The sequence below is a fragment of the Bradysia coprophila genome, unplaced genomic scaffold (assembly GCF_014529535.1).
Source record: "Bradysia coprophila strain Holo2 unplaced genomic scaffold, BU_Bcop_v1 contig_497, whole genome shotgun sequence".
Classification (NCBI taxonomy): domain Eukaryota; kingdom Metazoa; phylum Arthropoda; class Insecta; order Diptera; family Sciaridae; genus Bradysia; species Bradysia coprophila.
In genome coordinates, this window is record NW_023503748.1 from 1 (window position 1) to 12,505 (window position 12,505).

Sequence of the window (12,505 nt, forward strand, 5' to 3'; positions counted from 1 at the left end):
AATGAGACGTGAGTCGCTGACGAGCACAAATCGGGTGTAAAATCGACAGCAAGTAGAGCGTATCGTTCGGGTAATCAACGCGGCTTATGTTGTTTCCGATATCTGAGTGGTTAATGTTACTTCCCTCGATAGTGAGTGGTATGCTCGAATGTATTGATTCGTTGCAAAGTCGCAGTTAAATGTTTGTGGGCACAGCACGGAATCGAGGTAGAATCCGACTGAAATGTAGTTAAAGGAAGTGAAGTTGAATGGATTTGTTGTTAAGGAACCGTTAAATGCTTCGGTGCTGACGAATCCAAGAACGCATCGTTCGGAAGCGTCCGAGGAAGATATTGTCCAACGTCTTTGACTGCGTATTTTGAGGTATAGTCATTGTACGAATATCAACACGATTTATTGGGTACTTTGCGGTAGCAGTGTTCAAAACCTTATGGTGTGCAAGTAGAGTTCCCGGTGCAATTTTTACTTGCGTACAAACAAAACTGCATCTTTTAATTCAAATAATCCACTGAATTGGCTGTTCCCATTATGTGAAAGAGCTGATTGGCTCTATTCATCTTGATCGTCATTTCGACACCATTAATCAAATATTTGTCGACGTTGAATAAATCGCAGTGAAGAGGCCCATATAATTCGACATCCTGGTTATGTCTAGTCAGTTCCGTCGAGCGGTAAAACCAACATTAGCATTGCCTGCAATGTCCATATTATTTGCAGTATCGTCTGCCACACTCCGGAAGAAAGATGTGTTTTTTTACTTTCAGAGCTGCAATACGGACAATTTTTTATAAAACTTACAAAATCGAAAATGAACAAGTGTACTACTATAATTCAAAAGGTTTTCAATATAAGCACGATACGGGTAGCAATTGCTGGGTGGAGTAATGCATTTTTGATTCAAATATACGTCCACTTGCGAAAACATGGAATGCAACCAGTTGTTGACAGGACCAACGGTACCGGGTATCGGTGCTGGTTGCCTGGCACTGCTGGCGGGACCATAGTTGTTAGTCTCACCTTTACATAAATGTAAACTCTGCCCAGATCCAAGTATTCATCGTTACTGGTGCCGCTAACTACAAATTCTACAGGACCCTCATTTGAAATCGAAGTTACCGGTCTATAGCTATGAAGAGCACCGCTTTCTACGGTGGTTTGAATTGGAAGTTTACTGAAAATGTCCAGCTCCGATTTGACGTTTAAAGCGGTCGCACGATTGATAAAAGCCATGATATTTTAAAAGTTGAATATATCCGTATTTATCTTTGATTTTGTCGATTCTTTTTCCTTTTAGTAACTTTCCCGATTTCACTTTATTATTATTAGGTTTAACTTTTCTGTTCCTTTTAACCTTCACTTTACGAGGTTTAACACCCAACTGACGTTTTTTAGTAGAGCGTTCGACTTTAAATCCATCACCGTACATCAGCTTTCTCTTAAGGTTGTCAACTGTCTCTCTCACTCTTTTATGCAGTGCAGTACTTGGATTACGTTATTCCGCACATCGTTTAGAAAGTTGTTACATTTTTTAAAATTCCCTGCCTACAACAGCTCCACCTCTTTTCAAACAGGTAACACTGTTTTGAACAAGCCACCTAAAAAGATCCAATACCATAGCCTCGTTGATAAATAGGTCCCGAATAAAATTCTCCAAATCAGAGCGGCCTGTCCATATAGTAGCGAACGAGTAGATCCTGGTCCATTTTTTCCACACTTAGTTTCTCTTTTTAAAGTGAAGTTTAACGCTCAACGTTCCGTACTGGAATGGCAATAGTTTGCCTGCGACGTCCCTTATATCGATTCTGATTGTTTGGAATTGCTTCGTTTGGATCGGAATATACTGAAGTTGAGCAAATTCAACGCTGCATGGTTTTGAAAAAAGCGCCACTGACCCATCTGATGTATTTACAGTTCTCAATACTTTTGACCATGAATCTCCAATTATTTGCGGCTCTATGATGTCACAATAAATGAGCATTATGGCTGGGATGCCACTTTCCAAATTTGTTGGATGTGGTGCCATAAGTCCCATCTTAACTTCTTCACCGGGTCGGTATCCAAGTTGTAGTGCTAAACGACCATGAAATTTTAACGCGGCAATCAACAAATCGCCTATTTTAGGCGCATATCCTCCCTTCATGGAAACACGCTTTGTTTTATCGTCAATTTGCAAAAAGTCGCCAAGTTTTGTTTCTTTCCGAATGGCATCGTTTATAGCCTGAATTATCTCTCTGACATCACCATAGAAGCGGGCGTGATTTGCAATGTTATCCATTTTTTTTCAGGAGTTTCCTTCCCTTTCGATTTGATGAATTTTTCCGTGACGGTATGCGTTTGTATTTTAAATTTATTTTCTCCAGTCTGCACCGTAAAAAAAGCGTACGGATACTGGATTTCAGCAAGTCCAACTTCCCAATCGCCGACCAAATTCATATTTCGGGGAATAAGAACGGTAAATGAGCTAGTTTTATTGTCCGGATAAATAGACATAGAGCTGTTTGACATCAGTGTCATGTAAAAGTCACTCATATTGGCAAAATTGCTGAAGAATTGACCCAACAGTTGAATTTACTAGGATACCCTCGAAATTTCACGAAATACTGAACGGTTTTGCCGCGTCGCCGCTGTTTTATAATCTTTTCGATAGCTTGTGCAGCGCCCTCATTACGAATTACTTTTTGAAGCTCTGCTTCGTAAAATGTTCCGGTAATTTCCTCTCCAGCCAAATCTTCGATGTAGTAGACAACCGGTGTTCTAAGGGCTATCGACTTTATCTTGAACAGCTCTTCGGTGAAGTTCGGCGTAAACCCTTTACCAAACACGTTTTTCTCTTTGGTTATTCGAACATAATCGCCGATTTTATATTTGGGTGCTGACCGTCTTTCCCGTTTTTTAACATTTCCCATTTGGGATTTTCTAATATTTCTATACACTTGTAAAATATTTTTGTCGTTAACTTCAAGCGGAGCCATTTTAATGCTTCTGTGATACCCATTATTGTATGAATGCACAATGTCACTCAGAACGTCAATATATCGAAAAGTGTTTGCATAAGTGAAATATTTATACATTTTTCCTTTCAATGTACGCAATGATCGTTCGGCTATGCTTGCCTTCGTGTCTGGGTTATTTGTTACGTTGAATTTAATGTTGTTCAATTTCATAAAATCTCGAAATTTCTTGGAATCGAATTCTCCACCCTTGTCCGTTTGTAAACGTTCACATCTGATATCTGAACGCCGAAAAATGTTTTTGAATGCTGCAATTACAGCCTCGGTCGTTTTTCTTTTTAGCGGTTCCACAAACATAAACTTGCTGAAACAATCAATCACCACAAGTAGATATTTTACACCGTCGTTGTATTTGGAATACTCTTCAGGAAATATGGCCAAGTCTGCTTCATACAATTCACCAATATTACTTACAATGTAACAGTTTCGTTGAAAACGAACTCGTTTCGGCTTGTGTCTGGTGTAAGTATCTTGGGCGAGTAACCATTCGGTGACAGTTTTCTTGGGGATTTTCTTACCCGCAGCTTTCCACAATTTGTCAACGGTAGAAAAAGACGCATGATGTTTAGGGTCATAGTATATTTTTCCCAACCTTTTTACATTTGTTTTATTCATTTCTTTCTTCTACTTCTTGTTTTTTTAACCCAATTCTCAAATAGTCAAATTCACCCCAACGTTTCAACGTTCTATTTAAAAAAATTGAAAATTTCAGAAATTAAAAGGTTTTTTAGCTGGTTGTAAATGTGTTTTTTCATTAGCAAAAAGCGCACCGTTGAAACACACCAAAAACTCACTTGAATACATTATTTTGTTCAAAATATCCAAATGATTTTTTTTACATGTAAATAGAAAAAATTAAAAATCTTAGAAACTAAAAGGTTTTTTAGTTGGTTGTCAATATGTTTTTTCACTAACCACTGCGCACCGTTGAAACACACTAAAAAATCACCTGCCTACATTATTTTGTTCAAAATATCCAAATAAATTTTTTTACACGTAAATAAAAAAATTGAAAATTTCAGAAATTAAAAAGTTTTCTAGCTGGTTGTAAAAATATTTTTTCACTAAACTCTGCGCACCGTTGAAACACACTAAAAATTCACTGGCCTACATTATTTTTTTCAAGATATTTAAATGAATTTTTTAACATGTAATTAAAAAAAATTGAAAATCTTAGAAACTAAAAGGCTTTTTAATTGGTTGAAAATGTGTTTTTTCACTAACCACTGCGCACCGTTGAAACACACTAAAAAATCACTTGCCTACATTATTTTGTTCAAAATATCCAAATGAATCTTTTTACATGTAAATAAAAAAAATTGAAAATCTTAGAAACTAAAAGGTTTTTTAGTTAATTGTAAATGTGTTTTCTCACTAACAACAGCGCACCGTTGAAACACACCAAAAAATCACTTGCCTACATTATTTTGTTCAAAATATCCAAATGAATTTCTTTACACGTAAATAAAAAAATTGAAAATTTCAGAAATTAAAAAGTTTTTTAGCTGGTTGTAAATGTGTTTTTTCACTAACAACAGCGCACTGTTGAAACACAACAAAAACTCACTTGCCTATATTATTTTGTTCAAAATATCCAAATGAATTTTTTTACATGTAAATAAAAAAAAATTGAAAATCTTAGAAACTAAAAGGTTTTTTAGACAATGCTTCCACTTTAAAAGGTTTTTTAGTTGGTTGTAAAAGTGTTTTTTCACTAACCTCTGCGCACTGTTGAAACACACTAAAAACTCACTTGCATACATTATTTTGTTCAAAATATCCAAATGAATTTTTTTACACGTAAATAAAAAAAATTGAAAATTTCAGAAATTAAAAAGTTTTTTAGCTGGTTGTAAATGTGTTTTTTCACTAACCACTGCGCACCGTTGGAACACACTAAAAATTCACTTGCCTACATTATTTTGTTCAAGATATCCAAATGAATTTTTTTACATGTAATTAAAAAAAATTGAAAATCTTAGAAACTAAAAGGCTTTTTAGTTGGTTGAAAATGTGTTTTTTCACTAACCACTGCGCACCGTTGAAACACACTAAAAATTCACTTGCCTACATTATTTTGTTCAAGATATCCAAATGAATTTTTTACATGTAATTAAAAAAAAATTGAAAATCTTAGAAACTAAAAGGCTTTTTAATTGGTTGAAAATGTGTTTTTTCACTAACCACTGCGCACCGTTGAAACACACCAAAAAATCACTTGCCTACATTATTTTGTTCAAAATATCCAAATGAATTTTTTTACATGTAAATAAAAAAAATTGAAAATTTCAGAAATTAAAAAGTTTTTTAGCTGGTTGTAAATGTGTTTTTTCGCTAACCACTGCGCACCGTTGAAACACACTAAAAAGTCACTTGCATACATTATTTTGTTCAAAATATCCAAATGATTTTTTTTACATGTAAATAAAAAAAAATTGAAAATTTCAGAAATTAAAAAGTTTTTTAGCTGGTTGTAAATGTGTTTTTTCACTAACCACTGCGCACCGTTGAAACACATTAAAAAATCACTTGCCTACATTTTTTTGTTCAAAATATCCAAATGAATTTTTTTACACGTAAATAAAAAAAAATTGAAAATTTCAGAAATTAAAAAGTTTTTTAGCTGGTTGTAAAAATATTTTTTCACTAAACTCTGCGCACCGTTGAAACACACTAAAAATTCACTTGCCTACATTATTTTGTTCAAGATATCCAAATGAATTTTTTTACATGTAATTAAAAAAAATTGAAAATCTTAGAAACTAAAAGGCTTTTTAGTTGGTTGAAAATGTGTTTTTTCACTAACCACTGCGCACCGTTGAACCACATTAAAAACTCACTTGCCTACATTATTGTGTTCAAAATATCCATATGAATTTTTTTACATGTAAATAAAAAAATTGAAAATCTTAGAAACTAAAAGTTTTTTTTAAATGAAAGTAAAAAAAATGATCGAGTCTGGTTTTTGACAATTGAATTTCAATTGTCAAAAACCAGACTCGATCATTTTATTTTGCTTTTACCTCAGTTGGTTGTAAATGTGAGTAGATGTGTCGTCTTTTTTGGTACACTTTTTCTATTTTTTTCCCACGATAGAAAATGCGCACGTGTATGTAATAAAAACGTTCACGTGTTGGTAATAGTTTTATTGAGTACCTCGCGTCCACACATAAATAATCTTTCTTCTATTCAACAGATACCGACCTCATTATTGAGGTGTCAAAAAATGTGATTGTTTACGATAATAGTTTTATTGAATCAACTCATTAAGAGTTTTATTGAATCAACTCATTAAGAGTTTTCTCATCAAAAACATATTTTGACTCCCATTCATTCACGCGTGTAAAATTGATGTACCGACCTCATTATTGAGGTGTCAAAAAAATGTGATTGTTTACGATAATAGTTTTATTGAATAATCAACTCATTAAGAGTTTTCTCATCAAAAACATATTTTGACTCCCATTCATTCACGCGTGTAAAATTAATGTCCTAGCGTCCATGCATAAATAATCCTTCTTCTATTCACCAGATTTCGCGCTCATTATCGAGATGTCAAAATATGGTTGTTTACGACCTTGAAACAATCCCTAATCAAAATAGTTATTTCCGCTTCCCTAATGTGTTGTGATTGTTTTTGTGTAAAACCTCAACAATACCAACATTACAATGGGAACATCCGCATTTTTATTGATACGTTTCAATCAAAATCACAATACGAGTCAATGAAAATGATTTCATCATTTTTATCATTTTGTATATCTCGCAATGATAAAAGCATTCTGTTTGCACTGAAAAACTATTTGACCGTGACGGAATGAGTGCAATATTGTGCACCCCTCTTTTATGAACTTCTCGCACCTTCAATATGATGAGATATGATGCGTTTTCTCATACTGCAGCTGCATTTCAATATTGATCAGTGATTGAATAGGTGAAAATGATATTGGGAACACGTGTCAATGCAAAAATTTTCGCACTATTGGTAATATTTTTATTGAATGATCTCTAGCATATTGATTCGTTAGTGCCATTTATTGAATCATCTCAATCAAAGTTTTCTCATAAAAAAAAATCATAACATTTATTTGACTCCCGTCCATTTTCCCATGTAAAAAATTAATGACCTAGATTCCACACATAAATAAGCTATCTTCTATTCAAAAGCTTTCACCCCCCCATTATTGAGATGTCAAAAATATTGTTGTTTATGACCATGAAACAATTCCTAATCAGCTAGGTATTTCGCTTCCCTATTGTGATTGTTTTTTATGAGAAAACCTCAACAATACAATGGGTATATCCGCATTTTTATTGATACGTTTCAATCAAATCACAATATGAGTCAATAAAATGAAAATGATTTCGTCAATTTTATCATTTTTATATCCCGCATTGATAATGCATTCTGTTTGCACAGAAAAACTAATTGACCGTGACGGAATGAGAACAATATTGTGCACCCCCTCTTTTATGAAATCGTCACACCTTCAATATGACGAGATACAGCAATATATTGATCATTGATTGAAAAAGTGAAATGATATAGGCTCAGCTTAGTCCGGTACCTGGTGAATTTTTTTCAAGAAAGAAATAAGTCTCAGGGTTGCAGTAGCGCGAATAGTAAGTGTTTGGTTATGTTCAAAATGTACCATGACAGCTGTGACAGTATTAGCATTTCGTAAATGTCATCGAAAATGGGTGCACTCGAATGAGTGCGTTTAAATGAGGGCGTTCATTACATTCGAAAAACATTTTTTTAAAGTGGCAAGAAGAAATTTATTTAATCAGCGAAAATGGAAAACGAACTGAGTGAAAGACTTTTCGTACGAAATTAAAAAATGTTTTTTATTGGAACCAAATTTTTTTTATTTATTCATTTTTGTTCTTAGAAATTGTTTACAGTAGTTATTCAAGTCCTAAATATTTGGACAATTTAGCACAATTTTTTACTTGCTTGAAATTTTCCTCAAAATGTTTCCGGTATGCATTGATGAAATGTTTTTTGATTGCTGGTTTATAAGTTACGTAGTCGTAAACATACTCTCTGGAGCTTTGGTATATTTCGTCAGTTTTGTTATACGCAACTTGATGGGCCGCTTCGATGGAAATAGTCACTTTTTCACCAGATTTGGATTTCAGGTAGCAAAATCGGTCGATACCGACTCTACAGTCACACCAGGGTCGCCTGAGGAGTCCCATACCCACTCGTCTTCAGCTTCCAATTTTTGCCGAAGGTGCATTATAAATGAACCAAAATTAGGTGCAGTGAACGAGACATGTGTTGTAGTAGATCCATCGGCGTTGCAAATTCGTATCATTGGTTGCAACGAAACAGGATCAATACCGATTGTCAGATATTCGGTAAACTCTGTTCCAATTTTCACTTTTTTCTCTCGTAATAAACCACGCTCATGGTACAAATTTTTCAAACTTTCAGCCATTCCGGTCTGTCTTTGTTAGAGTAAATCCTAAACACAACTGAATCAACGGAGAGAGAAAACAAGAGTTTTATACCATTTTCTCGTCACATCCCCTCTTCATTTGAAATAAAACATTTTTTTTTTTTTTTTTATAAAACCACACACACACAATATTTATTTTATATTTTATTTTTCAAATACAAAAATTCTTAAAAATTTTTCTTAAAAATATCTGGTGCGAACAAAACTCATCATTTTTTTCTTCAAATTTTTTCTCTTAAGTTCTAAATTTTGTTTCTTAAATGCCAGAAATTTTCTTACTTCGCTATTTCGCATTATGTAATTGTAATTCTTTTGAATAAATATATCGTTTAAATGTAATTTCTGTGAAAATTTTTTGACAAATGTTTGTAAGGTTCCTTTACTTGACATGTGAAGGATAAAACACGCAGCATACATTCCACAAACTTTTGACGACAATTGTTGAACCTGAAGGTCGTTATATTTAAAGCTTTCGCAATTATTTTTTACAAAGTCGCGTATGTAATAGCTTTTTGGTGGGAAACCGTAGCTATCAAAGTAGTTGGCATGTAATTTTCCTCTTGTCGTTTTAATGTATAGTCCTGTCCAGTGGGTGCCAGGCTCAGATGAGTGAGATAAATTCACCACGAAACCGTACTCGAATTTTTTATCAATTTTCATCTCCGCCAGTTGATCGATTGCACACACAATCGTTTTGCAATTCCGGTTGGTGTTGGTGAGATCCAAAAAATTTTGCAATTCCGATGTGTTCATTTTTTAACAACTGTAGTCGGTTACAATGTTTCTATACTGGTCAATTTCAATTAAACCGTCAAATTCAGCAAAAACTATTGCAGTAATTGATTGAGCAAGAGGGGCGGCAAAACGAACGTCTATACGCAACGAACCCGTTTTCGGTAATGAGACGTGAGTCGCTGACGAGCACAAATCGGGTGTAAAATCGACAGCAAGTAGAGCGTATCCGTTCGGGTAATCAACGCGGCTTATGTTGTTTCCGATATCTGAGTGGTTAATGTTACTTCCCTCGAATAGTGAGTGGTATGCTCGAATGTATTGATTCGTTGCAAAGTCGCAGTTAAATGGCTTTGTGGGCACAGCCACGGAATCGAGGTAGAATCCGACTGAAATGTAGTTAAAGGAAGTGAAGTTGAATGGATTTGTTGTTAAGGAACCGTTAAATGCTTCGGTGCTGACGAATCCAAGAACGCATCGTTTCGGAAGCGTCCCGAGGAAGATATTGTCCAACGTCTTTGACTGCGTATTTTGAGGTATAGTCATTGTACGAATATCAACACGATTTATTGGGTACTTTGCGGTAGCAGTGTTCAAAACCTTATGGTGTGCAAGTAGAGTTCCCGGTGCAATTTTTACTTTGCGTACAAACAAAACTGCATCTTTTAATTCAAATAATCCCACTGAATTGGCTGTTCCCATTATGTGAAAGAGCTGATTGGCTCTATTCATCTTGATCGTCATTTCGACACCATTAATCAAATATTTGTCGACGTTGAATAAATCGCAGTGAAGAGGCCCATATAATTCGACATCCTGGTTATGTCTAGTCAGTTCCCGTCGAGCGGTAAAACCAACATTAGCATTGCCTGCAATGTCCATATTATTTGCAGTATCGTCTGCCCACACTCCGGAAGAAAGATGTGTTTTTTTACTTTCAGAGCTGCAATACGGACAATTTTTTATAAAACTTACAAAAATCGAAAATGAACAAGTGTACTACCTATAATTCAAAAGGTTTTCAATATAAGCACGATACGGGTAGCAATTGCTGGGTGGAGTAATGCATTTTTGATTCAAATATACGTCCACTTGCGAAAACATGGAATGCAACCAGTTGTTGACAGGACCAACGGTACCGGGTATCGGTGCTGGTTGCCCTGGCACTGCTGGCGGGACCATAGTTGTTAGTCTCACCTTTACATAAATGTAAACTCTGCCCAGATCCAAGTATTCATCGTTACTGGTGCCGCTAACTACAAATTCTACAGGACCCTCATTTGAAATCGAAGTTACCGGTCTATAGCTATGAAGAGCACCGCTTTCTACGGTGGTTTGAATTGGAAGTTTACTGAAAATGTCCAGCTCCGATTTGACGTTTAAAGCGGTCGCACGATTGATAAAAGCCATGATATTTTAAAAGTTGAATATATCCGTATTTATCTTTGATTTTGTCGACTTCTTTTTCCTTTTAGTAACTTTTCCCGATTTCACTTTATTATTATTAGGTTTAACTTTTCTGTTCCTTTTAACCTTCACTTTACGAGGTTTAACACCCAACTGACGTTTTTTAGTAGAGCGTTCGACTTTAAATCCATCACCGTACATCAGCTTTCTCTTAAGGTTGTCAACTGTCTCTCTCACTCTTTTATGCAGTGCAGTACTTGGATTAACGTTATTCCGCACATCGTTTAGAAAGTTGTTACCATTTTTTAAAACTTCCCTGCCTACAACAGCTCCACCTCTTTTCAAAACAGGTAACACTGTTTTGAACAAGCCACCTAAAAAAGATCCAATACCATAGCCTCGTTGATAAATAGGTCCCGAATAAAATTCTCCAAATCCAGAGCCGGCCTGCTCCATATAGTAGCGAACGAGTAGATCCTGGTCCATTTTTTCCACACTTAGTTTCTCTTTTTAAAGTGAAGTTTAACGCTCAACGTTCCGTACTGGAATGGCAATAGTTTGCCTGCGACGTCCCTTATATCGATTCTGATTGTTTGGAATTGCTTCGTTTGGATCGGAATATACTGAAGTTGAGCAAATTCAACGCTGCATGGTTTTGAAAAAAGCGCCACTGACCCATCTGATGTATTTACAGTTCTCAATACTTTTGACCATGAATCTCCAATTATTTGCGGCTCTATGATGTCACAATAAATGAGCATTATGGCTGGGATGCCACTTTCCAAATTTGTTGGATGTGGTGCCATAAGTCCCATCTTAACTTCTTCACCGGGTCGGTATCCAAGTTGTAGTGCTAAACGACCATGAAATTTTAACGCGGCAATCAACAAATCGCCTATTTTAGGCGCATATCCTCCCTTCATGGAAACACGCTTTGTTTTATCGTCAATTTGCAAAAAGTCGCCAAGTTTTGTTTCTTTCCGAATGGCATCGTTTATAGCCTGAATTATCTCTCTGACATCACCATAGAAGCCGGGCGTGATTTGCAATGTTATCCATTTTTTTCAGGAGTTTCCTTCCCTTTCGATTTGATGAATTTTTCCGTGACGGTATGCGTTTGTATTTTAAATTTATTTTCTCCAGTCTGCACCGTAAAAAAAGCGTACGGATACTGGATTTCAGCAAGTCCAACTTCCCAATCGCCGACCAAATTCATATTTCGGGGAATAAGAACGGTAAATGAGCTAGTTTTATTGTCCGGATAAATAGACATAGAGCTGTTTGACATCAGTGTCATGTAAAAGTCACTCATATTGGCAAAATTGCTGAAGAATTGACCCAACAGTTGAATTTACTAGGATACCCTCGAAATTTCACGAAATACTGAACGGTTTTGCCGCGTCGCCGCTGTTTTATAATCTTTTCGATAGCTTGTGCAGCGCCCTCATTACGAATTACTTTTTGAAGCTCTGCTTCGTAAAATGTTCCGGTAATTTCCTCTCCAGCCAAATCTTCGATGTAGTAGACAACCGGTGTTCTAAGGGCTATCGACTTTATCTTGAACAGCTCTTCGGTGAAGTTCGGCGTAAACCCTTTACCAAACACGTTTTTCTCTTTGGTTATTCGAACATAATCGCCGATTTTATATTTGGGTGCTGACCGTCTTTCCCGTTTTTTAACATTTCCCATTTGGGATTTTCTAATATTTCTATACACTTGTAAAATATTTTTGTCGTTAACTTCAAGCGGAGCCATTTTAATGCTTCTGTGATACCCATTATTGTATGAATGCACAATGTCACTCAGAACGTCAATATATCGAAAAGTGTTTGCATAAGTGAAATATTTATACATTTTTCCTTTCAATGTACGCAATGATCGTTCGGCTAT

The 12,505-nt window shown here is 35.5% G+C and overlaps 2 protein-coding genes across 2 annotated transcripts; both read right to left on the reverse strand.

The window, feature by feature from the left end:
• Window positions 1–2,525: 2,525 nt before the first annotated feature.
• Window positions 2,526–2,972, reverse strand: LOC119082867. The gene has a single exon (XM_037192529.1). The coding sequence runs from the start codon at window positions 2,970–2,972 to the stop codon at window positions 2,526–2,528; it is 447 nt and encodes a 148-aa protein (XP_037048424.1).
• A 6,260-nt stretch (window positions 2,973–9,232) lies between these two features.
• Window positions 9,233–10,618, reverse strand: LOC119082869 (uncharacterized protein F54H12.2-like). Its single transcript, XM_037192530.1, has 2 exons — window positions 10,212–10,618; window positions 9,233–10,151 (listed from the first exon to the last, which is right to left on the reverse strand). The coding sequence occupies exons 1-2, from the start codon at window positions 10,616–10,618 to the stop codon at window positions 9,233–9,235; spliced, it is 1,326 nt and encodes a 441-aa protein (XP_037048425.1).
• Between the last annotated feature and the right edge of the window lie 1,887 nt (window positions 10,619–12,505).